The sequence below is a fragment of the Camellia sinensis genome, chromosome 14, assembly GCF_055761805.1.
Source record: "Camellia sinensis isolate YWXY chromosome 14, ASM5576180v1, whole genome shotgun sequence".
NCBI lineage: Eukaryota > Viridiplantae > Streptophyta > Magnoliopsida > Ericales > Theaceae > Camellia > Camellia sinensis.
This window is the reverse complement of record NC_138974.1, coordinates 124,887,213-124,902,864: the sequence shown is the minus strand read 5'-3', so window position 1 is coordinate 124,902,864 and position 15,652 is coordinate 124,887,213. Positions and strand designations below refer to the sequence as shown.

Genomic DNA, 15,652 nt, shown 5'->3' with positions numbered 1-15,652 from the left:
GCAGAAGGTGACTTTTAAACAAAATGAACCAATAATCACGTAGGCAAGTAACAATTAAGCACGCCGAGATGATGCACACCTTGACCATATAGCAAGCAGTATGATGCAATCCTAACATCCTTCTAAGGGGAAATCCTATGCTCTTTAGGACTCAAAGTGTGTGAATAACGTATACTAAGAAACTTGTGCTCTGATACCATTCTGTCACGACCCCAAACCGCCCCTAGTAGTTTGGTGCCGTGATGGCCAGTAATCCGAGATTACCGAAGGCCAACTTTCAAAATTCACACACAACATAGTATAAATATATGGGGCTCACAAATACGGAAGCGATACATACAATCAGATTAGTCCATAAGAGCTATGCATAAGTAAAATGAAATAGCAACCATCTTCATATGGGTTACAACTTAATTACAAACGAAGCAAAGTACAAATTACATCTTACATATTAACAAATGGCTTCACAAGCCGACACAAACAAAATGTACGAACTACAGGTCAAGGAACACAGTCTGCCAGGTTACCGATGTCCTCTTTGCCGACATAACAATCATACAAAACACACATCTTGATCAAAAGGCTTCTCAAGCCGACGTATGCAACATACAAGTATTACAAATCGAGAAGCATAATTTTCAAGACTGTCGACGTAAATACAGGTTAAGCCAACATAATCAAAATCCAAAATAAGCTCCAGAATCACATCTAGGCGTCACCGCCTTCTTGTTCATCACCTACATATATATAGAGAGGGTGAGCTTGGATACTCAGTGAATGGTATAAATAATAAAGGGGTTCGCATGAATAATAGCCGAAGTCCTTTAAAACCATACAAGTCAAAACTTTAGATAACAAGGGATGGACCTCATCCATCTAACAAATCTTCAAAGTTTCAAGGGATACTTACTAGCATCACATATTACAAATGATAACATTCCGGCAAACATATCCACGCGGTAAACCGTCAGTGGCAAAACAAGACAAAGCAAGAGAGGCATCACAAACAAGGATGCTACAAAAGTTTAGAGTCCTCTAGCGCAAGGGACCTATGTTACAAAGGCCCGTAGCCTTTTAACACGAGAGTGCTGCGAAAGTTTAGAGTCCTCCATCACAAGGGACTTTCAAGATAGGATGTGCTGCGAAAGTTTAGAGTCCTCCAGCGCAAGGGACTTCCAAAACGAGATGTGCTGCGAAAGTTTAGAGTCCTCCAGCATGAGGAACTTTCCGAGACAAGATGTGCTGTGAAAGTTTAGAGTCCTCTAGCACAAGGGACTTTCTGAGACAAGATCGTCAAAACAAGATCATGCTTGATATACAAAACAGGGACAATTATTCATGCTTAACAAATACTTTCAGAACAAAGCAAAGCAAAGTCTTTATCAAAACGTCTAACATAGCTTTATTAAAAATACCACTCACCTAGTTCGTCAAACATCGGGGTCAAGGCAAGTCCAAGTCCTACAAACACATGGCAAGGTCTATTGAATGCACTTCTCAAAACAAATCTTGCATGCAAGAAAATGACTTCGGCATACCTCAAAAACTAAGTCAAATCAAATCAAAACACTGTTTCTTATTTCTGGAAAATATGCCGGGCAACTACCAGGTCTAGGCCGAGGTCCCACACCTCCTTGATGAGGTGTGGCCCTGACGGCCACATTCAAAAGCGAAGTCGGGAAAATCAGGGTTTCCCTCTTGACAACATGAAGAACATGAAGAACATGATCATGAGGAAAATGAATGCAAAGATCAAAACGTGCTATTACGAAAGCTGAGATTCCATGCTATGAATTCAAAAACATGGACCTGGGTACCCATACTCAAGGATCTTATCAAAACAAACACAAATACATGGGCCTTAGTGTAACCTTTTGGATCAAACGAGGCTTTTCTTCAAGAACACATGAAAACCAATTTCTCTTTCTAGAACCAACTTTAAATCAATGCATGACGTGCCGAACAGGTTTGATCGTGCAATGCAGCTTGGTGATCAATAAGAACAACAAGAGTAAGTTAAGATTCTAACCTCAAAACTCGAATCTAACGGTTCTAGCTCCAATGATCAAGCTTGGAAGTTCACTCTCTCTTGCTCAAACTTCTTCTTCTTCTTCTTCCTAGAGTCTCTCTCTCTCTAAAAGGCAAGATTTGATACAAAATGATATGTTTCTCACGGCAATCACTGACTTAATCCCTCTGCCGGGACACGTGACACCGACTGGTTGGCTCTACTCCAAAAAGGTGACTGACTGATTAGACAAGACCAAGACAAAGCGTATTCAACAAGCTAAACAGCAAGAGTACTCCGGCAAGTGATTATCTCGGCTAAGGGCAAAGCTTCGGCAAGCCCGGTAACAATGACATCGGCTTGGAAGGACAACACTTGACTAAGCTGTGCCGCACCTTGGCCTAGATGTGCCACACCTCGGTCTAGGTGATACCGTTTCAGGAACAAAATCACTAATGCAAGGATCAAGGATCTAGAACGCCTAGATATTAACATCTCGGCCTAGGTGACGCGCGCCTCGGCCTAGATGGTGACATCTCGGCCTAGATGGTGACATCTCGGCCAATATGCCAGGGTGGAGATGGAGGTCAACCGAAGGAATTCCACGATAGTTCTAAGTGGAAGAGGTTTCGAAGGTGTCTAGGCTTAAGATGACCTCGGCAACACACCAGGCAAGAACCAAGTATGCATGCAACATTTGGGCAAAACAAGACAAGATTTGCAAATGCACATACCCAAAACAAGATCATTCATAATTGTACGCAAGTATGACTAAGTTGAAATGAGGGTTGTTACAACAACAAAGCAGGATAGAACAAAACTCCCTGAGACACCAGACTACACGCATCAAGGCAACAAGCAATCAAAAGCAACAAAACAAAAGCAGAACAATAGATGGCCTCCATACAGCAGCAGATCAAACTCCCCTGCACCTCACCTTTCAAGATATCACCCCAACTAAACTAACTACAATCAAAACAGCCACCACACTAGCAGCAGACCAGGGATCCAGCAAGCACCACCACTCTACCGCCTTTAAAATCAAGAGGACCCAATACACCTCCTTATTTGCTTAAAATTAAAAACAACATCATGTACAGAGAAAGAAGCACCTCTGAGATAAGCTCTCATCCAGATTGCCACTGTCACCTTGATACAGTCACATAGATCTTGAAGATTGGGCTGAACTGAGTTAAAAGCACTGTCATTCCTATAGCTCCACACAAACCACATTATAGCTGATGGTAAAACCCTCCAAATCTGGTTTACTTTCTTCTTAGACTTCCAACCCAACCACCATAATAGCAGATCTTCAATAGAACTAGGAATAGCCCACTGAAGGCCCCACCAAAACACAATAGCTGACCAGGTTCTCCAGACAAAAGGGCAATGAAACATAATATCATCAATTGATTCACCTGCCTCATGACAAAAAATGCACCTCAGAGCATCGTCACTCACCAAAATTCCTAACCTGTGAAGCAGCTCTTTTGTTTTCAATCTACCTCTCCAAGCTAACCAATAGAAGAATTTAGCTTTTGGTGGGGAGAAATTATTCCATAACAGATTAACTGACCTCTGAATGGGGCCCTCATTAACTAAACCCCAGGCATAAACATGATTAACCTTGAACACACTTCACTGCAAAGGCTTCCAACACAAACTATCAACATCATCACTTCTTAAAACAGGGCTAGCCCCCAAAAGATTCAGAAGTCTAGCCAACTCATCATCTTCCCAAGCCCGAAGTGTTCTTCTAAAATTGAAGATCCACCCACATTGATAAGATCTTCTAGCTAATTGCACACTCAAGAAAGACTCTTTATCTTCAACCAGCTGAAACAATCTAAGGAATTGGCTTAATAGGTTTGTTGATCCCAGCCAAGGATCCCTCTAGAAACTAATTCTTACTCCATTACCAACTGCAATCTGGGCATTCTCCTTATAGAATTGAGATAGCCGATCATTCCTTTGAGCAACTAGTAATATATCTTTCCATATCTTAGATGTAGAACCAAATTCAACCAGAAAAGGATACCACCTGCCCCCTATAGAGCCATACTTCTCACAAATAACCAACTTCCACAAAGCATCATTCTCTTGGCATATCTCCACCACCACTTTACTAGCAAACTGTCATTGGCTAGCTTGATATTTTCAATCCCTAGACTACCTTGCTTCACACTCCTAGATACCTCTTTCCAACTAACAAGATGGATCTTCCTGTGATATTCAGAATCGCCCCATGAAAATGATGCTTGAATTCTATCAATCTCTTTTGCTACACATTCTGGCATTTTAAAAATGGACATGTAATACACAGGTAAAGAACATAGCACAAGTTTTATGAGAGTAACCCTCCCAGCAAAAGACAGAACCCTTCTCTTCCACCCATATAACTTATTCTTGAACTTCTCCACAACTGGTTTCCAAGTCGACCTTCTACTAGGGCTGGCCCCCAATAGTAAACCCAAATATTTCAAATGTATCTTTTGACATAGACAATTTAGCTTATCAGCAAACTCATCAACCACCGCATCAGCCAGTCCTACTCCACACACAACGCTTTTAGAAAATTAATCCTTAAACTTGAGATTACCTCAAAACACCTAAGGATTCTTTTAATAGCCATAATTTTAGTCCATTCAGCCTCACAGAAGATCACTGTATCATCAGCAAATTGCAAATGGGAAACAATCAAACCATTCACACCTACTGATACATCTTTAAATAGACCCAATTCCTTGGCTCTTTATATGAGTATGTTTAGACCCTCAGCTACAACATTAAACAAAAATGGTGATAACGGATCACCTTGCCTTAAACCTTTTTGGAGACAAAACTCAGGTGATGGTGAGCCATTAACCAGCATTGAGATTCTGGCAGAAGAGATGCAGCCCTTCAACCACTTAATCTAAACAGCTACAAAACCAAAACTCACCAACATTTGATAGAGGTAGTTCCAGTTTACCGTGTCATATGCTTTTTCAAAATCCAACTTAAGAATTATTCCTTTTCTATTTGATTTCTTCCACCAATCCACAACCTCATTTGCTATAAGAACTCCATCCATAATGTTCCTCCCACCTAGGAAAGCTGATTGGACTCTGTCAATAACTTTTGGCAAAACTAATCTAAGCCTGTTAGCAAGCACTTTAGACAACACTTTATAAATAAAACTAATGAGGCTGATAGGTCTAAAGTCTTTAATTGATTCAGGACAATCAGATTTAGGAACAAGAGTCACAAAAGAACAATTAATGCCATTTCCCAACACCCCATTAGCATGAACTCCTTCATAAAATCCATGATATCACCCTTCATGATCTTCCAACCCTTTTGAATGCAAAACAAGTTAAATCCATCTGGACCTGGAGCTTTGTTTCCATCACATTCCTTAACTGCTGGCCAAACCTCTACTTCTACAAAATCTTACTCCAAACGCTGAAGATGGCCTTGATCAATGCAGCTAAATTCAGCCCCTAGTCTTGGCCTCACTTTCTAACCTTCAGTGAACAAATCTTTAAAATAAGCCCACATAACCTTTTTAACTCCAAGGGCTCCTCATATAAAATATTATTAATCTTCATTGAATCAATGAGGTTCCTACTTTGTCTTCTATACGCCATGATATGAAAGTATCTAGTGCTTTTATCCCCTTTTAATGCCTAATTTAATCTAGACTTTTGCAACCAGATCCACTCCAAATTTTTCTTACTCTGCCGAACTTCATCTCTGACTTCAATTCTCTTTTGGGCTTCAGCTACTGTAAGATCTCTGTCTTCAGCAACTAAATCCCAGGAGTGTAACTCAGCTTCAGCTACTTTAAGTTTAGACACCACATGCCCAAAGACCTCCACATTCCAAATCTTCAATGCCTGCTTGAGTGACCGCAATTTGGTCATAATTCTGAAACCAGCCCAACCCTCTACTGGTGCACTAGCCCAAACCTTTTTAACTTCTTTAAGAAAGCTGGGATGTAGCACCCATGCATTTAAAAATTTGAAAGGCTTGGGTCCCCAATCCCGCTTATCTTCCTTCAAAAAGATTGGGCAATGATCAGACAAAATTATAGCAAGGCCCCATAACTTAAAACTAAACCATTCAAGCCACTCCGAGTTTAAAAGAAATCTATCGATTCTACTCCAGCACACTCCTATCTGAGAATTACTCCAAGTATATTGCCTCCATAACATAGGTACATCCACCAATCCCAGTTTATTAACGAAATCATTGAACTCCTGCATGCCCCTATCACTTCTAACACAACCTTTCATTTCCCTTATATTTTTAATGTCATTGAAATTTCCCCCTAAACACCAAGGTTCAGGGAAGGAGGCTTTTAGATTAGCTAGAACCTCCCAAAGATGACTTCTTCCACTACTATCATTAGGGGCATAGACATTAACAATGACACAGTCAAGTCTGAGATAGGCTAAACCTAATAACAAAATGAAGTTCATGGAGCTGCAACAACCGGTAATCTAAAAGACCTCGGGTTTCCATACACACAACAAACCCCCTGAACTCCCTTCTGCATCAACCTCTATATACCCCAGGTCATCTTCTGGCCATAGAGATCTAGCAAAATTCTCATCCATACAGGACTTCTTGGTTTCTTGAATCAAAACCATATCCACCCTTTTTTCCTTTATAAAATTTCTGAACCTCCTTCTTTTCTCAGGCTCTCCCAAGCCTCTAACATTCTAGGAAAGAATTTTCATTATGAAACTACTATTACTCCTAAGTCTCCTTGAGTGCAAACTTAAGCACCAACACTTATTCCCTTTTTGGGTACTCTTTCCTCATCTTCCTTTTCCGTCTCCATAATTTTCCGAATAACACTCTCTTCATTACCCCCAATTTCAATACCCAGAGCTTTCCCCATCTTTACAGTTTCATGGGCTTCACTTCGGTTCAAACTCTGTCAATATGCACTAGTACTCACTGACATAGATGATGAAATTGCAGATGCCGCTACTCGGAACATTGCTCCTCGTGGAAAACCCTTACAAAATTGAGTAGCACCTCTAATTTCCTTTTTCCGTTTTGGCCTTGAGACTTGAGGATCATGCTGACCCTTAACTTTACTTGTTGAAACTTGAGCAACCTTCTTTCCTTTATCCTTTTTTGCCAAAAAATGTTGCTCACCATCTGTAACAGCTTGAGCCGACAAATCCTTCTTCCCCTTAACTATTATTGGAACTAGAGATAGGTCAGGACCTGAGTCATCTTGACCTTCAAAGACTTTCTTTCCTTTGACAATTCTATTCTGAGTTAGTTGTTCAGAACCTGAATCCTTATGGGCTTCGATAAGGCCATTAGGCTGGGCTTCAGACACTTGGAAAAGAGGAGGCACTAGAGTAATTGGCCCAGGATCCACCACATTCTGTTGATCTGGGCCCATACCTGAGCCATTACATAACCCTTCAAATTGGGCCTGATTTAGCACTACCTCCAGATTAATATTGGGCCTAATAATTCCATTGTCACTGATGCTTCTCATTATTCTAGATGATTCAAAATTACCAACGACTCTACAATTTCCCACAACTTGGCTTTGTAGAACTTTGCTTTGCATGCTTACCTTGGAACCTACTCCGCCTTCAGCTGCTTTTTGGTTTTCCAAAACTGTAGCCATTTCATCAACATATGAAACTGTATTCTTATGGTTTGTAATTTTTCAAACCATAAGGATAATTCGTATTTTACTCAAATCTCAAGAATTGTATTTGTAATTCACCATTTTAATAATCATATAGATATAGATAAATATATATAAGATCTATCTATTTCTTTTGTATGCAGTAAATGATTCTATATATATGTGAACCATAGAAGTGCACTTTACACCCATAATCATTCGTGCATAAACCCCCCCCTCCCCTCTCATTTCTTGTCTTCTGAAAATGTTGAGCAAAGCCTCTTCTGCCCATTTTTATAGCTTCTTCTTCTTCTTCTTCTTCTTTTTTGGTTCATAATGCTGATGTTCATCATACTCCAACTAGTTACATCTGCAAGAAAACGAGCTGGTAGTAAGTTCTCTCTCTGTTATATATTTATATCAGTATTTCTTTTTTTATAATGTTTATCTAAATTATTTCTCATCAAGATGATTTTTGTAAATTGTATGGGTCACACTTGAGACCCACATGACCTACAAGAGAAAAGATGAGCCTTTGGTGGACACGAGTGTGGTATCAATCGAAAAACCTCTCCGATTGGATTAGAATAATAAATATAAAAGGGATATTATAAAAATGGATTTAGTATTTTGAATATTACTTACCCTATCGTATGTGCACTGACCTTTTATAGATGGTCTCATATATGGACGCCAATTTCATACATTTTGTGAACTATATAATTGTGATTTAAAAATATCTCATTAAAAAAAATATCTACTAATGTATTGATGTTGTTACATAATATGTAAAATAATTGAAAGTCATCTTAAAAATTGTAAAAATAGTCATGACTTAAAAGGTAAATAAAAGAATTTTGAAAAATTACTACCAAAAAAAAAAAAAAAAACACTCAGAGTTTGACTCTTCTAACAAAATAAATTCTGAATTTTTTTGTTAAGTAAAGTTGATAAAAAAAAATGATATTTTAGTTATTAAAGTCAATGCAAATGTACAAAAAAAAAATTAAAATATTATTTTTTGTTCAGTTTAACAATTAAAATATATTTTTTCATCAATTTTACCTTATGAAAATTGGTAGATGATTTAGATTGAAAATAAATTAAAAAATTATAATTTAAATTGACGTATTTAAAATTTATTTTGTTAAAAAGATTAAACGTTTAAAAAAAAAATTTGTAAATTTTTTAAGATTTTATTTAAATTTCAAGAGGGGACATTCTATAAACATTGTAGAAACATTCATAAATTAACAGTTTAATAATATAATTTTGAAAAACAGGCTTAATCCCCTGCTTAATTTTATTTTTCACTTTATACTTTAATTCAAATTTCAATTTAATTTTTATAATTTCAATTTAAACCATTTAATCTCTACACTATATAAGTCCAATTTCAATTTCATCACTCCATCTAAAGTAATCAAATTTCAATCATATGGGTTTGTGGCAGATGCACCCAGCAAGATTGGGGTGAAACGAAGTCCCTTACCCATGGCACATTCTGTAACAGTAGGTGTCGGCCACAGTTCTCCTACACCGGTGACCTACCAACGAGGGATATCATATAAGCCAATTCAACCGCCAAAAAAGGCTTGCTCCACTTACAACCGTTGTCGTCGTGGGCCACCACCATCACCAAAGAAGGCTCCTCCTTGCTCCATTTACAATCGTTGTCGTCATGGGCCACCACCACCATCATCATCACCACCACCACCACCACCACCATAGAGACATTGAATGTAGGCAAATTATATCACTAGTTTTTATATTTTATCTTTTGTCATTTTCATTTTTATAATTTTAAGTGACATGTGAAGATGTAAAAATATAATTAATTAATGGGATTAACTCGTTTGGTTAAAATTCTTGCACCTTATTAGGAATCGGTGGTTCGAATCTTTTTACTTATGTATAGGTTTTATTATCCATGAGTTTATTTACTAAGACTTTTCTCTCTCATTTTGGACTTTTTCTTTATATTAATTATGTATTGTATTTCATTTTTATGATTATGATTGTAATTTTTTAATGAATCAAACAAATAAATAAACAAAAAATGAAAATCACTTCTTTCCAAAACCTTATCACTTCACAAACGGACGATATCATATAACACAAAGACACTTCAAAGGCCATCAAATGTGACTCGTTGCTCCACTTACAACCGTCGTCGTGCCGGGCCACCACCATAGAGGCATTGAATGTGGGCAAATAACATGGCTAGTTTTTATATATATATTTTTGTCATTTCAATTCTTATAATTTTAATTAGTTTAATTTTGACTCTTAATTTTAAATTTTATATTAATTTGATTCAATTAATAACACATATTAGGATTTTTAAAGGAAATTGGTCGTTGAGATTGTTAAAATTAACTCACTGAATGGAATAAGTTTATCATTTTTTTTATTTATAAAAGAATAGCACACCGCTCGTGTGCATTTTCTATATAAAAAAATTTTTAAAAAAAAAACTAACAAATGTAATAAATTAGACTAAATTTACACAAAATTATAAATTGAGAGTCAAAATTGAATAAATTAAAATTACAAGAATTAAAATGACACAAAGATCAAAATCTAAAAACTACTAATATAGTTTGTCATTGAAGGTAAAAACAAATTAAAGCTCTCTATTAGGACTATAAGATGCTGGGAATAACAAGTTTTTTTTTTTTTTTTTCAAATTTTTAGTGACATGTAAGGATGCAAAAATATAATCAATTACTAAGATTAACGCGTTTGGCTAAAATTTTTGCACCTCATTAGGAGTCAGTGGTTCAAATCTTTCTATTTACATATAAGTCTTATTCTCCGTGTGTATTTACTAGGACCTTCTCTCTCATTTTAGAGTTTTTTTTTTTTTGGGGGTATTAATTATGTATTGTATTTCATTTTTATGATTATGGTTGTAATTTATTAAGTTTTATTGTAGTGTCTTAAATGAATTAAATGAATTAATTAATTAATTAAAAATCACTTCTTTCCAAAACCATATCACTTCACCAACGGACGATATTATATAACACAAAGACAGTTCAAAGGCCATCAAATGTGACTTATTGCTTCACTTACAATCGTTGTCGTTAGGAACGGCAACGGGGCGGGGCCGGGGATTACGCTCCCCGTCCCCAATCCCCGATGGTGGAAATCTCCTCGTTCCCGACCCCGAACCCGAACCTGATCCCTGGTAGGGAACCTATCACTGTCCCCGCCCCCACCCCCACCTCTTAACGGGGATTGGGTTTCCCTGACCCCAAACATTCCTCGCCCCCTCCCTCCTTAAAAAAAAAAAAAAAAAAAAAAAAAAAAAAAAAAAAAAAAAAAAAAAAAAAAAAAAACTATTGAAGAAACTAGGGTTTTCCAGTTGAATTCAAGCTCAAATATCTTAAAAATTGGACAATCCCAACTCAATTGTTCTCATCAGACAATCAAAGAGGGGTGATTGTTCTCATCAGACAAAACCATTTTCTTCCATATGAACTAATAATTCACAACCCAGATTATAGATCTCTATCTTCAACAAGAACCCAACTTAACAAAGTAAATTTTGACTAAGAACATCTGAAAAAATAATCCTAACTTGCAGATCTAACAACACAATCACAACTAACTCAAAACCCTAAACCGAAGCTGAAGCTGTAAAACACACACAAATATATATATATATATATAGATATAGATATATACACACATGGACACATACACAAAGAGAGAGAGAGAGAGAGATAGAGAGAGAGAGAGAGAAATTAGATCTGGATTTGAAATGGTGGAGTTCATGGAGGACTCCGCCGTGCTTGACCGATCTCGTTTTCCTTAGAGTAAATCTGCAGCGGTGAAGATCTAGAGAGGGACGGTGGCCAGGGATAGCACGGTGGTAGTGGCGTTGGAGAAGGCAACGGCGTCAGAGGATGCGACGACTTCAGATGCGGAAGAGAGAGAGAGAGAGAGAGGGAGAGAGACGGGTTTGTATAGTGAACTGAATAAAATAGATATATATATATATATATATGCGGGGTTGTTCGGGGATTAATCGGGGCAGGGCCCGGGGTGGGGGAATCTGTCCCCGTCCTCAGCCAAAAAACTATCGGGGATTTATTTTTCATTACTAGTCCCGGCCTTATGGGGGATAATTTTTTGGGAAAACCCATCTTATCGGGATGGGGCGGCTTCAAGTCTCCGTCGGGTCGGGTTCAAATTGTCATCCCTAGTTGTCGTGCCGGGCCACCACCATAGAGGCATTGAATGTGGGAAAATAATATGGCTAGTTTATATATATATATATATATATGTATTTGTCATTTCAATTTTTATAATTATAATTAGTTTAATTTTGATTCTTAATTTTAAATTTTATATTAATTTGATTCAATTAATAACATATATTAGAATTTTTAAAGGAAATTGGTCGTTGAGTTGGTTAAGATTAACTCACTGGATGGAATAAGTTTATAATTTTTTTATTTATAAAAGAATAGCACACCGCTCGTGTGGATTATATATATATATATATATAAACACTAACAATTGTAATAAATTAGACTAAATTTACACAAAATTATAAATTGAGAGTCAAAAGTGAATAAATTAAAATTACAAGAATTAAAATGACACAAAGATCAAAATGTAAAAAATACTGATATATTTTGTCATTGAAGGTAAGACAAATTTATGCTCTCTATCTAGACTACAAGATTCTGGGAATAACAAGGTTTTTTTTTTTTTTTTTTTTTTCAAATTTTATGTGACATGTGAGGATGCAAAAATATAATTAATTAAAGGGATTAATTCGTATGGTTAAAATTCTTGCACCACATTAAGAGTCAGTGGTTCGAATCTTTCTACTTACGTATAGGTCTTATTCTCCGCGTGTCTCTTGACTAGGATTTTCTCTATTTTCTATATATATATATATATATAAACAATAACAATTGTAATAAATTAGACTAAATTTACACAAAATTATAAATTGAGAGTCAAAATTTAATAAATTAAAATTACAAGAATTAAAATGACACAAAGATCAAAATGTAAAAAATACTGAAATATTTTGTCATTGAAGGTAAAACAAATTTAAGTTCTCTATCTGGACTATAAGATGCTGGGAATAACAAGTTTTTTTTTTTTTTTTTTTTTTCAAATTTTAAGTGACATGTGAGGATGCAAAAATATAATTAATTAACAGGACTAACTCGTCTGGTTAAAATTTTTGCACCTCATTAAGAGTCAGTAAATCTTTCTACTTACGTATAGGTCTTATTCTCTATGTGTCTCTTGACTTGGATTTTCTCTCTCATTTTAAAGTTTTTCTTTGTATTAATTACGTATTGTATTTTATTTTTATGATTATGATTGCAAGTTTCATTGTACTGTCTTATATAAATCAAATAAATATATAAAAATTGAAAATCACTTCTTTCCAAAACCTTATCACTTAACCAACCCTTTGTATTCTGTTAGGATACTTCTTCACCAACCCAAAGTAATAAACAATAATTGCACATCAATATACCTTTGCCTAGTAACGTTGAGCTTTCTTGGGGGAAGATTAAAAAGGAAAGAGAAAAAAGTGTATAAAATTTAATCTATCTATCTATATATTATATAAAGAAAATGGTATTTTTAGTGAGGAATTTTGTAAGAGATTCAATATCTCATACTAATATTTTTTATTTTTTAAATTTTAAATAATTAAGAAACTCGCCATTGGCTAGCTTTTATTTGATAATCTCACATCGGGAAAAGAAGGAAAAAAATGAGTTGTTTTACTCATATAAAGGGAATCTTATACTCCTATTTCATTTAGTGAGGAGCCTTGTGACAGTTTCAATATCTCATACTAATTTTCTTAATTTTAAAAAATTAAGAAAATTTCCATTGACTAGCTTTTATTTTATAATCGCACATCGGGAAAAGAAGGGAAAAAAAAGGAGTTATTTTACTCATATAAAGTGAATCTTATACTCCCATCACATTTAATATTGTAATGTTGTGCATGTTTCAATTCAATATAGTTTATATTTTAAAAGTTTTTAATTAATTAATTATGATCTAGCCAATTAGGCTAAGTCGTTTTTTATTTGATTGACTTGTTGGTTTAACCGCGATTTTAGCAGTTTTATTAAAATATATTGATTGGATTTGTTTGATTCCAAATAAACTAAAGATTGATCTAATTAAAGATTGCAAGACTGAGATTGCTTGATTAGAAATGAACTTTCCGTCCAAATAATTGTTAACTTTTATTTTATAATCCTACATCGGAAAAAGAAAAAAAAAACTGAGTTGTTTCACTTATGTAAAGTGAATCTTAATCAAAATATATTGATTATATTTGTTTGATTCGAAACAACTAAAGGTTGATCTGATTAAAGATTGAAATACTGAGATTGCATGATTAGAAATAAACTTTCCATCCAAATAATTGTTAACTTTTATTTAATAATCCCACATCAGAAGAAGAAGAAGAAAAAAATGAGTTGTTTCACTTATATAAAGTAAATCTTAATAGCGTAGTATTGTGTATACTTCAATTCAAAGTAGTTTAAATTTTAAAATTAAAATAACATTTAAAAGTTTTAATTAATTAATTTTTGTATAAGTTGGTTGGTCATTTGACCTAATTGATTAGGTTGAACCATTTTGGGTTTGACTGATTTGCCGGTTTAATCGCAATTTCTCATATTGATTTTATAAATTTTAAACAATTAAAAAAATTTCCATTGGCTAACTTCCATTTAACTATAATGGATATGATTTTTATGCAATAATGGATATGATTTTTATGCAAACCCTAGACCCCCTTTCATGATTTTCAAACAAATCCATAATGGATATGATTTTTATGCAATAAAATCTACCACATAAATATCTATAGATGAGGTATTGTAAAGGAGCAAAGAAATCCCTACCTCAAGATTCAAAACTCAAGATTTGAAGCTAAAGATGAAGACCCAACTTGAAATTCCAATGAAATCGCAAAACAATCAATAGAAGTCTTGATCTATGCTTACTCTTCAACATTCTTGAAAGATTTGGGGTGAATCTTAGGTAAATACAAGAGAAATCAAGAGTTTGGAAGGTTAGGGTTTCGTTTTGGAGGATGAGAGGAGAAGAGAGGGAGAAAAAATAGAGTTTTAGGGCCAACAAATCACTTTATAATGTCTGTTAGCAATGTGGTCGCTCGAGCGAGCATGCTTCCAACACAGAAACTCAAAATTCAAACAGGTGTAACTCTCTCATTCAGACTCCGTTTTAGGTCGTTCTTGTGTCCAAATTGAAGCCCCGGAAGTAAGCTTTCCAATGGTTCTAGCCTCACATCAAGATTCGAAGTATGGAGAGAGAAAATGATGAAAGAGTGAAAACTACTCAATAACAATTATTCAAATTTGGAGTTTCTGATTCAATCTCACCCAACCACTATGGCAACACCTTAACCAAGGCTCAAAAAACAACTAAGAAGGTTCTCAATCAAGGTAATCAAAGGGTCAAATATAGTTCCATTATAATAGAAAGCACAGAGTGCTACAACCTCCCCACCGTAGAAAATTTCGTCCCCACACTACAAGAAAAAAGGGTTTTTACGGCGTGCAATGCATGCTGTAAAAACCCTTTTACGACATGCAACAGCACGTCATATTATGACCAGTCATGGAAAGTTGTTCACTTTCGATGACATGCTTCGCACGCCATTAAAAACTATTTAACGGCAAATTTTGTGCATCGTTGATACTTTTTTTACGACATGCTATAGTACGCTGTTAAAAACTATTTAAGGGCGGATTTTGTGCATCATTGATACTTTTTCTACAACATATTATAGTACACCATTAAAAACTGTTTAACGGCAAATTTTGTGTGTCGTTGTTACTTTTTCCACAACCACTTTTGCATGCCATTATTTGGTGGGACAAATAACGACGCTGATTGTGCGCCGTAAAATATATAATACAACAACTTGCTCAACCTGCCGTAGATAAGTAGAACATACCACAACA

The 15,652-nt window shown here is 35.4% G+C and overlaps 1 protein-coding gene across 1 annotated transcript; it reads right to left on the bottom strand.

Annotated features, from left to right (window-relative positions):
* Positions 1-2,948: 2,948 nt before the first annotated feature.
* LOC145807273 (uncharacterized) lies at positions 2,949-6,896 on the bottom strand. Its single transcript, XM_082905231.1, has 10 exons — positions 6,807-6,896; positions 6,528-6,714; positions 5,727-6,449; positions 4,980-5,302; positions 4,823-4,922; positions 4,608-4,672; positions 4,204-4,497; positions 3,673-3,844; positions 3,121-3,369; positions 2,949-3,079 (listed from the first exon to the last, which is right to left on the bottom strand). The coding sequence occupies exons 1-10, from the start codon at positions 6,894-6,896 to the stop codon at positions 2,949-2,951; spliced, it is 2,334 nt and encodes a 777-aa protein (XP_082761357.1).
* Positions 6,897-15,652: the final 8,756 nt, after the last annotated feature.